Source organism: Eriocheir sinensis, chromosome 2 (assembly GCF_024679095.1).
Source record: "Eriocheir sinensis breed Jianghai 21 chromosome 2, ASM2467909v1, whole genome shotgun sequence".
NCBI lineage: Eukaryota > Metazoa > Arthropoda > Malacostraca > Decapoda > Varunidae > Eriocheir > Eriocheir sinensis.
In genome coordinates, this window is record NC_066510.1 from 1325365 (window position 1) to 1338615 (window position 13251).

General features: G+C 46.9%; 2 protein-coding genes across 3 annotated transcripts in view; one reads left to right on the forward strand and one right to left on the reverse strand.

Moving 5' to 3' along the window:
• Window positions 1-13251, reverse strand: part of LOC126998406 (uncharacterized) — a 136979-nt gene that overhangs the window by 23826 nt on the left and 99902 nt on the right. The gene's annotated exons all lie outside the window — the stretch shown is intronic.
• Window positions 8372-10325, forward strand: LOC126998059 (uncharacterized). Its single transcript, XM_050859412.1, has 2 exons — window positions 8372-8415; window positions 8978-10325. Exons 1-2 carry the CDS (start codon window positions 8372-8374, stop codon window positions 10323-10325), a joined length of 1392 nt encoding a protein of 463 aa, XP_050715369.1.

Sequence of the window (13251 nt, forward strand, 5' to 3'; positions counted from 1 at the left end):
CTTTCCAGGCCATTTCAGTCTCCTCTCGTGAAGTGCGCTTCCTCTCCCCCATATTATCCATTTATCCATTCTTGTCTTTCATTCTTAAAAACCTCTGCAGTGTGTTCTGTCCACCTCTTTTTAATAGATTTGATTTCCATGGCCATAACGTAACATTACCTAAACTTTAGTAAACCTAACTTAGCTTAACATAAACCAAAGCTAACCTATCATGACTTTCTCTCTCTCTCTCTCTCTCTCTCTCTCTCTCTCTCTCTCTCTCTCTCTCTCTCTCTCTCTCTCTCTCTCTCTCTCTCTCTCTCTCTCTCTCTCCTGCCTATCAAACCTATTGACCTTTTATAACGACCTCTTCTCAGTTTATGACGTAACCAAATCACTGGACGTAGTCTATCTTGATTTCCAGAAAGCGTTTGGTAAAGTCCCACATCATAAATTACTTTATAAATTAAAGCAAATAGGTATTGACGGTCAAGTAAACCAATGGATCGCGAATTGGTTGAGCAACAGACAACAAAGAGTGGTGATTGACGGATTTAACTCAAGAGTGGGCGCCGGTCACTAGTGGCGTCCCTCAGGGTTCGGTTCTTGACCCAGTGCTCTTCATTATTTACATCAACGACGTGGATGTTGGACTCAATAATCGCATTAGTAAATTTGCAGACGACACAAAGATTGGTAACTCGGTTCTCCTTGACGAAGACAGGCAAAGCCTCCAAGAGGATTTGCAGATAATTTCAGCTTGGTCGGATAGATGGGAGATGCCCTTTAACGTAGACAAGTGCCAGGTCCTTCAAGTTGGAACAAGAAATAAGAAGTTCGATTACGAAATGCGCGGCGTTAAACTCACAAACGTTCAATGCGTTAAGGGCCTGGGGGTCAAAATCGTGTCAAACCTCAAATTCTCACATCAATGCATCGATGCAGCAAATAAAGCGAACAGAATGTTGGGCTTCATTAAAATAAACTTTTTATTCAAGAATAAAGATGTAATACTTCCGCTCTACAATAGTTTAGTCAGACCCCACTTGGAATATGCGGTACAGTTTTGGTCTCCTCACCATGCAAAGGACATTGCTAAATTAGAAGGTGTTCAGCGTCGGGCAACAAAAATGATCCCTTCCTTGCGCAACAAATCCTACGAAGAAAGGCTTTCCACCCTTAACATGTTCTCTCTTGAGAAACGTCGCCTCCGAGGAAAACTGATCGAATGTTTTAAAATACTTAATGGTTTCACGAATGTAGACAGAACAAAATTGTTTAAGATCGATGACACTTTGCGAACGAGGAACAATAGCATAAAACTCAAATGTAGACAAGTAAATTCAGACTGCACCAAATTTTTCTTCACCAACGTTATAGTGCGAGAATGGAATAAGCTCCCACCGTCAGTGGTCGAGTGTAACACGATTGACTCCTTTAAAAACAAGCTCGACCGTCACTTCCTTGAACTTAATATTAACTAGAGTAGAAAAGCAACGTTTAGGAGCCATCTGATTAGTGTAGATTCACTTAGGTGGACAGACCACCTAGTCTGGACCATGGGGTCTGTGTGGTCTGATTTTCTATGTTTATGTAATTCTCTCTCTCTCTCTCTCTCTCTCTCTCTCTCTCTCTCTCTCTCTCTCTCTCTCTCTCTCTCTCTCTCTCTCTCTCTCTCTCTCTGCTACACCAAAGGCCTTATCGCCCGCGCCGCGTCCTCTGTCTCCCACAATCAGAATGGACTTCATCTGCATGGCTAAGTGAGGCCGCTTAGTGTATGTATAATTAACTACAATTGTATCCACTCATAAATACCTGGGACTGGGCACCGCGCATAAACACATACACTGATGGGGGGAGATTAATAGTGATGGTAGTTGTGGTGGTGGTGGTTGGTTGGTGGTGGTTGTCGGTGGTGGTAATGGTGGTGGGGAGGGTGGTGATCCTGGTGGGAATGGTGGTTGTGATAGTGAATAGACAGTGTTAGCGGAGACGGTGGCTGAGTGGTTAGCGTGCCGGTCCCGCGTTCGCCGAGTGATGGACGATGCGGGTTCGAATCTGCCGCTACCACCTGGGATTTTTCAGTCACCGCCGAGTGGCCTAAGACTACCCACATGCTGTCCTGAAGACCACCCATCAACCCGAACCCTAGAGGAACTGTCCAAAGGAAATCAAGAATGAGCACCGGGGGGGCAGCATGAACCAAGAATAGATGGCGCCACTATAAATACTTGCCTGCGCCATGACGGGCTTGGGTCAACCACCAGGCCCAATCAAAAATGCCTACCGGCGCTATAGGCCAGGACGTAAAATCAACAAACAAAAATAAAAACCCGCAGCGGCCAACCGGAGAACTGTCGAAAAGGTACTTTCATAGTGAACTCGGTTATATTTTTCTATTTCGGGATTCCGGAATGCAAGTTATTGTTCGGGGCCGACACCGAAACTGTAAAAAATTGGTAAACAAAAGGTAAAGCGTCGCCGTTGCGAACTGATAGCCATTATCATTACCGTCACCTTCATCATCTCGAGATCTTTTATGAGAGGGAAAGAAAATTAAGGGACAGAAGGAGGAAAAGGAAGGGAAGGGAAGGGAAGGATGGTTGAGAGGAAAAAAGGGAGCAGAAGACAGAGGAAGGGGAGAGAGTGGGAAGGGGGAGAAGTGAGAGTAGATATGGAATGAAGGGGAGAGAGAGGAGGGTAAGGAAGGAAGGGATGGGAGAGAGGAGGGTAAGGAAGGAAGGGATGGGAGAGAGGAGGGTAAGGAAGGAAGGGATGGGAGAGAGAAAGACGGGGAAGGGAAGAGAGGGGCGGGAGAAAGGTGAAAAGGGAACGGAGGGCCACGCCTTCTCCCAGCTCAGGCACACTGTGACTGATATTTAGGAAAACTGTTGGAGATATTTTTAGCTAGATGCCAGAAGTCCTTGGAAGAATTAGAGAAAACAATTAAGGTATTGGCATTTTCCATTGATGAAGGAGTTTTTGTGAGAATAGATTTGGCACTAATCCGGGCAGAAATGTGAAGGTCATGATTAGCAGGAGTGCGAAGGCTCTGGAACCTTTTGTGAGCTGCCTCTCTATCTTTGACAGCACGAGAACAAGCGTGATTGAAACAATGTGTGCCTCCATTCCAGTGGCAATCAGCTCTGTGATGCGCTGGGCACACACAAAGGGGTCTCGTCCTGGAAGCAGTAACCATTCCACGGAGAACTCCGAGGCTGAACTTTTGTGCCATGGTGAAATTTGTTATTTTTTTGTGTGTTGCGTGTATGTAGTGTGGCGTGGAAAGTAAGAAAATTTCTCTTTAGAGAGCCTGCCGACCTACTCTCTGGTGTTAGTGAGACAATAGGGAGACGGACAGTGAGGACACGGGAGGGTCTTTGGTGGGCTTGCAGCACCCACCTCGCCTCACGTATATACCTCACTAGGAGTGGCTTACGCCCATTTCGGTAGGTTTCTTCCCACCTACTCCCTCCTGTTGCTGAATGCTGAAATTGTGGTGTAAAACTTACATTTCTGTTGGACAAAATATTTAACTTTTTTTTTCTTTACGAGTGAGGGGGCAGGACGAAGGTAAAAAAAAAAAAGGCAAGCATAAAAAAAAGTTGAGTTGTGAGAGAAAGGAGCAGTTGTAAGGAGGAACTGAAGGAGGAAAGGAGGGAAGCCTGGGGGAGATTACTGTCAGTAGCCTCAACAGACGCCTGTGTCTCGTTGAGGAAGAGAAACATGGAAACATGGAAATGCAGGCAACAGAAAGCCTTTTGGCTCTTACGAGGTCGCCCGCTTGGGTGATTTAATCTGCTCGACCGCCACTTGGGGCTTGATGAGCAGATGAAAGGACCTCGATATTGAGGAGCAGATGAAAGCACCTCGTTATTCAGTTTACTCCCGACGCAGCGAAATGACGGTCGATTCTATATTTGAAGGAGTTGATAGTATTCGCATTTACTACTTCTGAAGGAAGATTGTTCCAGTGGCGGATGACTCGGTTTGAAAAGAAACTCCTTCCAATGTCTGTGTTACATCGACTCGACTGAATGGGTAAGCCGTTATTTCTAGTTCTTGAGTTGGTTTGCAGTTCAAAGAATTTGGAGTAATCGACGTTATTGAACTTTTTCAGATACTTGAAGACTTGAATCATATCCCCTCGTAGGCGTCTTTTCTCCAATGTAAAGAGACTGAGTCGCTTGAGTCGTTCCTCGTACGGTTGAGCCCTTAAGGTTGGAATCATCTTTGTGGCGCGTCGTTGAATCCTTTCCAGTAGGGCAATGTCCTTTCTGTAATTAGGAGACCAGAACTGTACTGCATACTCGAGGTGCGATCTTACCATGGAATTATACAAGGATAGCATCACGTCTGGTGTTTTACACTCGAAGTTCCTCGCTATGAACCCGAGCATAGTGTTGGCTTTGTTGTATGCTTTTTTACAGTGATTCGCGTGTTTCAGGTCACTGCTGATAGTGACTCCAAGATCCTTTTCCTCCTGCATCGCCTGCAGAGGTCTCCCATTCATGATGTATGTGTGGTTACTATTTTGGGACCCAATGTGCATGACTTTGCATTTGTCAACATTTAAAGACATTTGCAATTTTTCCGACCATTCGATAATGTGATTGAGGTCTTTCTGAATTATTTCGCAGTCGGTCTTTGTGAGGGCCTTTCCACCCACCTTGGTGTCATCTGCAAATTTCGATATTGTGGATTTCAGTCCTGATTCTAGGTCATTGATATATATGATAAAGAGGATGAGTCCCAGCACTGACCCTTGAGGCACTCCACTAGTGACTGGAAGCCAATCGGAAGGCTGTCCGTTGAGGAGTACTCGTTGCTTTCTGTCGGTGAGCCAATCTCTTAACCACGCGATCAGATTGGTTCCGATGCCCGCCGAGTGCAGTTTCTTAAGGAGTCGCTCGTGCGGTACCTTGTCGAGGGCTTTCTGAAAGTCCAGGTATATAACATCACTGGGGATGTGGGCATCCCAGTTCTTATATATACCTTGGAAGAAGTCTAATAAATTCGTTAGGCAGGAGCGCTTGTTTCTGAAGCCATGCTGGGTGTCGGAGATTATATTATTGTTTTCTAGAAACTTAACAAGTTTATCTCTAATAATCTTTTAGAGTATTTTTCCTGCCACTGATGTCAAACTTATGGGTTTGTAGTTTAATGCAATGCTTTTGTCTCCTTTTTTGAAAATCGATGTTACGTTCGCCATCTTCCAGTCTTCCGGGAAGGTGAGGTTTAGAGGAGCGATAGCGGTCCACAGCATGGAAATTAGAGCGAAGACCGCGAATGTTGCAGAAGTTGATAAGAAAAAAGTTCGAAGAGCTATCAAGACACCTTTCGAGTCTATAACCGTGGTCTATAACGCATGGAGGGGAGGGAAGGAGGGTGACGGGATGGCAAGGAGGGAGGGAGTGTGGCCAGGAGAGGGAGGGGGAGGCGTGGGGAGGCAAGCGGGAGGGAGACATGTATATAGGTATGATGGAGGTTCGGAGGAAAGGGAGAGAGAGATAAGGAGGTAGCAGAGAGGGAGGGAGAAGAGCCCGAACACACACACACACATACACACACACACACACACACATACACACGGGGCATATGCAAAGTGTCCCGTGCGGCATCAATATTAATGTTGGGCAGACGCTGGCTGCCTCCTGTCCTGTCCTGTGCAGGGAGCGTGAGCGATTGATTGGCCTTCTGTATTCACCTCAGGCGGCAGTAAGGTGTGGAGCCCGTCACCACCACCGCCGCCGAACATCCATCCCAGCTGGCGGACCCGCCCCTCCTCCCTCATGCAGTGCTCGTGTTAGGCACCGCGCAGCCCCGTGCAGAGGTAAAGCCCCGTTCACGCTGTGCCGACTCTGGGCCACGACAACCCAGCGACTTTTAGGCCCCCTTCACACTGTGCCGAGTCAGCAACCAGCGATCGTTTCTAGACCTCTTTCCGATCATGTGCAACCCTACAACATTTCACACCCAAGACCTCGTGTACCCCGAGTCGCTGGGTTGTCGTGGCCCAGAGTCAGCACAGTGTGACCAGGCCTTAAAGGTTTTCCATCGCCTGTTCTCCAGCCCTTACACGCCCAAGATTATGGGATCAACTCTTACCTGGATAATAGTTTCCTCTCTACATGACATTTCAGGTGGTAGTATATACATCAGATTAACGGCTCCTTTACTAGTTTTTCCTTGCTGAGAAATGTCATTACAAATCAAAATCCAACACTTGCTGAATAAATGACTTTCACTTTCGTTGCCATCAACATATACACCTCATTTACAATTACTTTTTTTCTTAGCATACTCTCGTCATATTGTTACTAACAGAAAAGCCTAATACGTTAACTTTGACTATTTGGATGTGACTAAGAAATGTCATTTTCTTTAGCATGCCAGGTGATTTCACATAAGATTTTATAAGTATTAAGAGAAAAAAAAAGGGCGATTTTGTGGGTAAAAATGTTTGGACGCGCGGAAAAAAAATCAGGACCTGAAACGAGATGGGTGACATATATCTATATCTATATCTGTCTATCCATCTATCTATCGTGCTTATAGAGCCGGAGTTGGCTTTCACGGACTAAGACGGAAACGCCTCGATTCAGTTTAATCAAGTAGTCATTCAAACACGAAGTCATTCCAGCGACACCCCATGATCCTGCGCAGGCAGTTGGAACTACCAAGGGAGGCGACACGTCCCTCCAAGCCACTATTCACTGTCCATGTCTCACAGCCATAGAGAAGGACAGGGACCACAAGCGATTTAATTAAAGACTCGAATCTGTCCGTCAGTATAGGTATCGACAGCGCCGTATACTCATGTTGAGCGATGACATAACACCGTACATAAATATAAATACTTCTTCACTTTATTCTCCTCCTCCTCCTCCTCCTCTCCTTCTTCTTCTTCTTCTCATATTATTATTATCATTATTATTATTATTATTATTATTATTATTATTATTATTATTATTATTATTATTATTATTATTATTATTATTATTATTATTATTATTATTATTATTATTATTATTATTATTATTATTATTATTATTATTATTATTATTATTTTCATTATTATTAGTATTATTCTCACGTCCTTACTTTCCATTATGAGGTGTGGTCTGAAGTGCATGTCCTTTGTGCCATTACTGTTAAAGTAAATTCAATCCAAACTCTAACATTATAGCGCATGTAAGATTTGTTCCTCCTGCAGAAATTTCGATATGGAAATTAACAGATCTAACTGTCTCACCTGTTACCCTTATGGAATCCCCTCCGTTCCGCTCGCCTCTCACCCCCTGTCCAGGCTGGACCCAACTAAAAAGGTCCCTCCGCTATACGGAGTACTCCTTCTGCCATCCACCCTATAAATAAACGTGCAAACCACTGTCACCCTTTTACTTCCTTATTTTCAATTACTCACACTTTTCTTTCGCCGCACACACGCCACGCCCGCTCTCATTCCAGGAGTCCAGGAGCACCTCAAGTTCAATCCGCTTGGCATGGGGCTTCGGTTTACTTGTATACAGTGGCAGTTGAGTCTAGGATTTAGAAATTTGGTTTGTGCATCTGTCAGGGCCGTCTTGCTGATATTCAAAAACTGACTTCTTTTGGGGTTTCAACAGGGCAACCGTAAAGGGCTGTGAGTTTCCGTCCAACCCTTTTCTTGGCGTCGGAAAGACGGTGTGCAGCAAGGTCGGCGAGAGTGTTGTTGATGTTTGCTCGCACACTGTCTGATACAATCTCCTCTTCCCAGTGTTGACTCAGGGAGGCTAATTCTTCGGAGAGGTGGCGTGCGAGTCTTTCCTTCCTCCCAAGTTCTTCTTGGAGGTAACGTCTGCGTTCTTTTGCTGCTGGCTTGGCGACAGTATGTAGGGTACTTTGGGAGTAGGCCGTGTAAGTGTGTGTGTGTGTGTGTGTGTGTGTGTGTGTGTGTGTGTATATATATATATATATATATATATATATATATATATATATATATATATATATATATATATATATATATATATATATATATATATATATATATATATATATATATATATATATATATATATATATATATATATATATATATATATATATATATATATATATATATATATGTATATATATATATATATATATATATATATATATATATATATCTATATATATATATATATATATATATATATATATATATATATATATATGTGTGTGTGTGTGTGTGTTTTACAGAGGCGCCATTCATGCGTGGCTCATGCTGCCCCCGTGGAGCTCCATTTGATCGTCAAGAGAGTTTCGCTAGAGCCAGTACTGGCGCAGGCAAGTGTTTGTCTTTTTTTTTCAGTGGCGCCATTCCTGCGGAGCTCATGCTCCTCCCCGCAACTTCCATCTGGTCCTCATGAGTTTCGCCGAAGCCCGTTTCACTGGAGTCCGGCTTGTCAGGTGCTCATCAGGGCAGTACGTGGTTAGTGTTATGTCACTGTAGTGCCGCGGCGACTAGCCTGATGGGTGAGCCTCCCATAACTCTCTCTGCGAGGGGGGTACTTCTTTGGCCGACTGGTTAAGGAGTGGCTCTCCCGTCTCGCTGGTCCCAGGTTCGATCCCCGGCGCCGGCAAAATCATTCCTTATCTGGATTAATTTCTCGTGTGTTTCGCTTCGTTACGCGCAGAGGTCGTGTGGGAGTGTAGTAAAGAGAATATTCTGACATTTCATCACTACTCGATGACTGAAAATTGCCAGCTTGGAGCGGCTGGCGGACGTGAAGATCCTCAAGGAAGGCGAGGCCGCACGCTGAGCACTCAGCCACCGCCTCCCCGTTAGACGTGCTGCTATATTTCTGAAGAAATATGGACCTGGTGTGCAGTCAATCGCGACCCCGAACGGAAGTGCCACCCGTACTTGAAAAATCCTCCTCCACAACTAGCCCGGTGCCCCAGCGGCCTCCCCTTGGCCCCTCCATACAGCCCAGTGCCCTCCCGGCCTCCCCTTGGCCCCTCCATACAGCCCAGTGCCCTCCCGGCCTCCCCTTGGCCCCTCCATACAGCCCATTGCCCTCCCGGCCTCCCCTTGGCCCCTCCATACAGCCCAGTGCCCTCCCGGCCTCCCCTTGGCCCCTCCATACAGCCCGGTGCCCCAGCGGCCTCCCCTTGGCCCCTCCATACAGCCCAGTGCCCTCCCGGCCTCCCCTTGGCCCCTCCATACAGCCCATTGCCCTCCCGGCCTCCCCTTGGCCCCTCCATACAGCCCAGTGCCCTCCCGGCCTCCCCTTGGCCCCTCCATACAGCCCAGTGCCCTCCCGGCCTCTCCTTGGCCCCTCCATACAGCCCAGTGCCCTCCCGGCCCCCTTGGCCCCTCCATACAGCCAAGTGCCCTCCCGGTCCCCTTGGCCCCTCCATACAGCCCAGTGCCCTCCCGGCCTCCCCTTGGCCCCTCCATACAGCCCAGTGCCCTCCCGGCCCCCTTGGCCCCTCCATACAGCCCAGTGCCCTCCCGGCCTCCCCTTGGCCCCTCCATACAGCCCAGTGCCCTCCCGGCCTCCCCTTGGCCCCTCCATACAGCCCAATGCCCTCCCGGCCTCCCCTTGGCCCCTCCATACAGCCCAGTGCCCTCCCGGCCTCTCCTTGGCTCCTCCATACAGCCCAGTGCCCTCCCGGCCTCCCCTTGGCCCCTCCATACAGCCCAGTGCCCTCCTGGCCCCTCCATACAGCCCAGTGCCCTCCCGGCCTCCCCTTGGCCCCTCCATACAGCCCAGTGCCCTCCCGGCCCCCTTGGCCCCTCCATACAGCCCAGTGCCCTCCCGGCCTCCCCTTGGCCCCTCCATACAGCCCAGTGCCCTCCCGGCCTCTCCTTGGCTCCTCCATACAGCCCAGTGCCCTCCCGGCCTCTCCTTGGCCGCTCCATACAGCCCAGTGCCCTCCCTGGCCTCCCTTTGGCCCCTCCATACAGCCCAGTGCCCTCCCGGCCTCCCCTTGGCCCCTCCATACAGCCCAGTGCCCTCCCGGCCTCTCCTTGGCCCTTCCATACAGCCCAGTGCCCTCCCGGCCCCCTTGGCCCCTCCATACAGCCCAGTGCCCTCCCGGCCTCCCCTTGGCCCCTCCATACAGCCCAGTGCCCTCCCGGCCTCCCCTTGGCCCCTCCATACAGCCCAGTGCCCTCCCGGCCTCCCCTTGGCCCCTCCATACAGCCCAGTGCCCTCCCGGCCTCCCCTTGGCCCATCCATACAGCCCAGTGCCCTCCCGGCCTCTCCTTGGCCCCTCCATACAGCCCAGTGCCCTACCGGCCTCTCCTTGGCCCCTCCATACAGCCCAGTGCCCTCCCGGCCTCCCCTTGGCCCCGCCATACAGCCCCGTGACACCCCGGCCTACCCTTGGCCCCTCCATACAGCCCAGTGCCCTCCCGGCCTCCCCTTGGCCCCTCCATACAGCCCAGTGCCCTCCCGGCCTCCCCTTGGCCCCTCCATATATACATACAAGGCCCTTCGCCCATGCAACTCATCCACCTGCACGACCCCTCCGTCCTCCACCATCTACGCCCACACGCTTAACGTCTCCACAACGTCTCCACTTTTCTCTAACAGAACTTTAAGGGTCGCCATATATTTGTATATATGTATAAATATATATATATATATATATATAAATTTATATATATATATATATATATATTTATATATATATATATATATATATATATATATATATATATATATATATATATATATATATATATATATATATATATATATATATATATTTTTATATTTATATTTATATATATATAGATAGATAGATAGATAGATAGATAGACCAGTACGCTATCACTTCGGCCACCGCCTACCCTATATCTATATCTATATCTATCTATCTATCTATCTATATATATATATATATATATATATATATATAGATAGATAGATAGATAGATAGATAGATAGATAGACAGACAGACAGACAGATAGATAGATAGATAGATAGATAGACAGACAGACAGACAGACAGATAGATAGATAGATAGATAGATAGATAGATAGATAGATAGATAGATAGACAGACAGACAGACAGATAGATAGATAGATAGATAGATAGATATAGATATAGATATAGGATATAGATATAGGGTAGGCGGTGGCCGAAGTGATAGCGTACTGGACCCACATTCGCCGCGTGATGGACGACGCGGGTTCGAATCCTCACGCTACCACTCGGATTTTTCAGTCACCGCCGAGTGGCTTAAAACTACCCACATGCTGTCCTGAAGACCACCCATCAACCCGGACTCTAGAGGAAGCCGTCCAAGCGAATCAAGAACGAGTTCCGGGGGGCAGCATGAGCCAATGCAAGATGGCGCCACTATAAACACTCGCCTGCGCCAGAACGGGCTGGGCCGACCATCAGGCCCCACCTGGAAGAAGCCTTGGGCCGACCATCAGGCCCCACCGGGAAGATGCCTACCGGCGCAATAGGCAACAACGTAAAAAAAAAAAAAAAAATAGATAGATAGATAGGCAGACAGATATATAGAAAAATAGACTGTAACATAGTAAAGGGTGCCATGGTGATTACGGAGAGGGATCCACAGACCCAGCCACAGCACCTCTCCTTCGTCCCCCCCCCCCCCCCCCCCCCACACACACACACATACATTGGTTGCGGGCCATGTTTGCTGCTGCAGTCCGTAACCTTTTTTTTTTAACTTGAAAGATATGACTGACTACCTTGGCTTTCGACCACACTACTGGCTGACCTGGGAACTACACCAAGTTGTTTTGCGGGAGAATGTCTCATTTTGCAACACCGTATACCATTAGTTAACCTTTCTCTCTGGTACTTCTAGGGAATGACTGGAACAAGTAGGAGAATGTACGTCAAATGAAGGAAGAACTGGGGGAGTAAAATAGGAAATAGGAAAATTCTGTCTATCCTCAACACTGTCTATCCTCCAGCACGGTAGCTTCCTCCTGCTGTTACTGGCGCCTCCATGCTGTTACTACTACTACTTTTTCTTACAGCACAGAGAGCAACTCAAGGGCAACAAAAAGAAAAAAAAAAAAAGCCCGCTAGCTGTTGCTCTCATATAGCGATAAGTATAGAATGGCCAAAAGAGAGGTCAATTTCGGATGCAGAGGTGTCTTGATACACTTTACTACTACTACTACTACCACTTTTATTACTATCACTGTTATTACTACCATTACTACCACTACTACTACTTCTACTAACAAAGATCATTTAACTGATCAATATATGTCTAAAGAATCTGCTCTGGAGTCACGCTCAATCAGCCTCTTCTCAGCAGGGCGTGTAAATCCCTATCATCAGAATTTTTATTTCCTCTTAACTTGAAGGGTAGAAGGGTGGCTTAGCTAATTTCAACGCCAACTGGCAAAGACAAGCTGACATTGATTGTAATAGCGATGCACGGTAATACTGATGACATACCAGCTAAGAAATGTTAAGTGTTTTGCATTTCTTTCTTTATCAACGTCAATACACATCACATCCTGTTCACATCATCTTCGAGAATAAGCTCTTCATCAGCCATCCTCCCACTGAGTGTATGTTATTAGCCAGTCCATCGCCACATCCCAGAGAGGCTGCACGCGACCAGTGGACACTCCTCTGCCTTCAAGAACTCAGACTTGATTTTGAGGACGGGCTGAAATTACCTCCCTTTAAATTTATTGTTTTGTGGGTTATGGTTTAATTTCTGTTAAGAGCTCGGATATATTCTGCCTTAAGTTTCGTGTCTTGAAGAACTAGTCGGTTGATTTTGGCTATTGGAATTCACGACTTTGGAAACCGTACTAAAAGATGTCTACAGATATTTTTTTTTCACCGTTTTTCTCGTGTACGATGAAAAAGGGATAAACGAAATATAACTTTTGGAAAAATATCCTTTCGTTTTACGCGAGGTTTGAATAAAACGCTTTGGAATAACGTGAAGTAGATGACTGAAAATATATCTCACTTTACGCCCTTCACTGACAATAACACGACCCGAACTCATTGCTTGACTATACTAACAATTTTTAAACTGAGCAACGTCCACCCAACTCCGCCTCTTCGGGAACACAACTGACGTACATCGAAATACTTGTTACGAAGGCAAAGAAGCTGTCACCGGCTCGAGACAAAAAAGTAAACTATTTTATCCCCGCACGCGCTGCACGGCCTCGTCTTCCCCTTCACGTAGACAGCAGTTATTTATCTTCCTGTTTATGCTTTGACTTGCTTTCCCTTTCCCGTCCCTGCTCTCGTTTAGTGTTGCCCCACATATA

Bases quoted from the DNA above. Each gene is read 5' to 3' on its own strand.
- LOC126998059 (XM_050859412.1), top strand. From the start codon at position 8,372: ATGAGTTTCGCCGAAGCCCGTTTCACTGGAGTCCGGCTTGTCAG. The intron at 8,416-8,977 runs GTGCTCATCAGG...CCCTCCATACAG, and splicing joins ACTGGAGTCCGGCTTGTCAG to CCCAGTGCCCTCCCGGCCTC.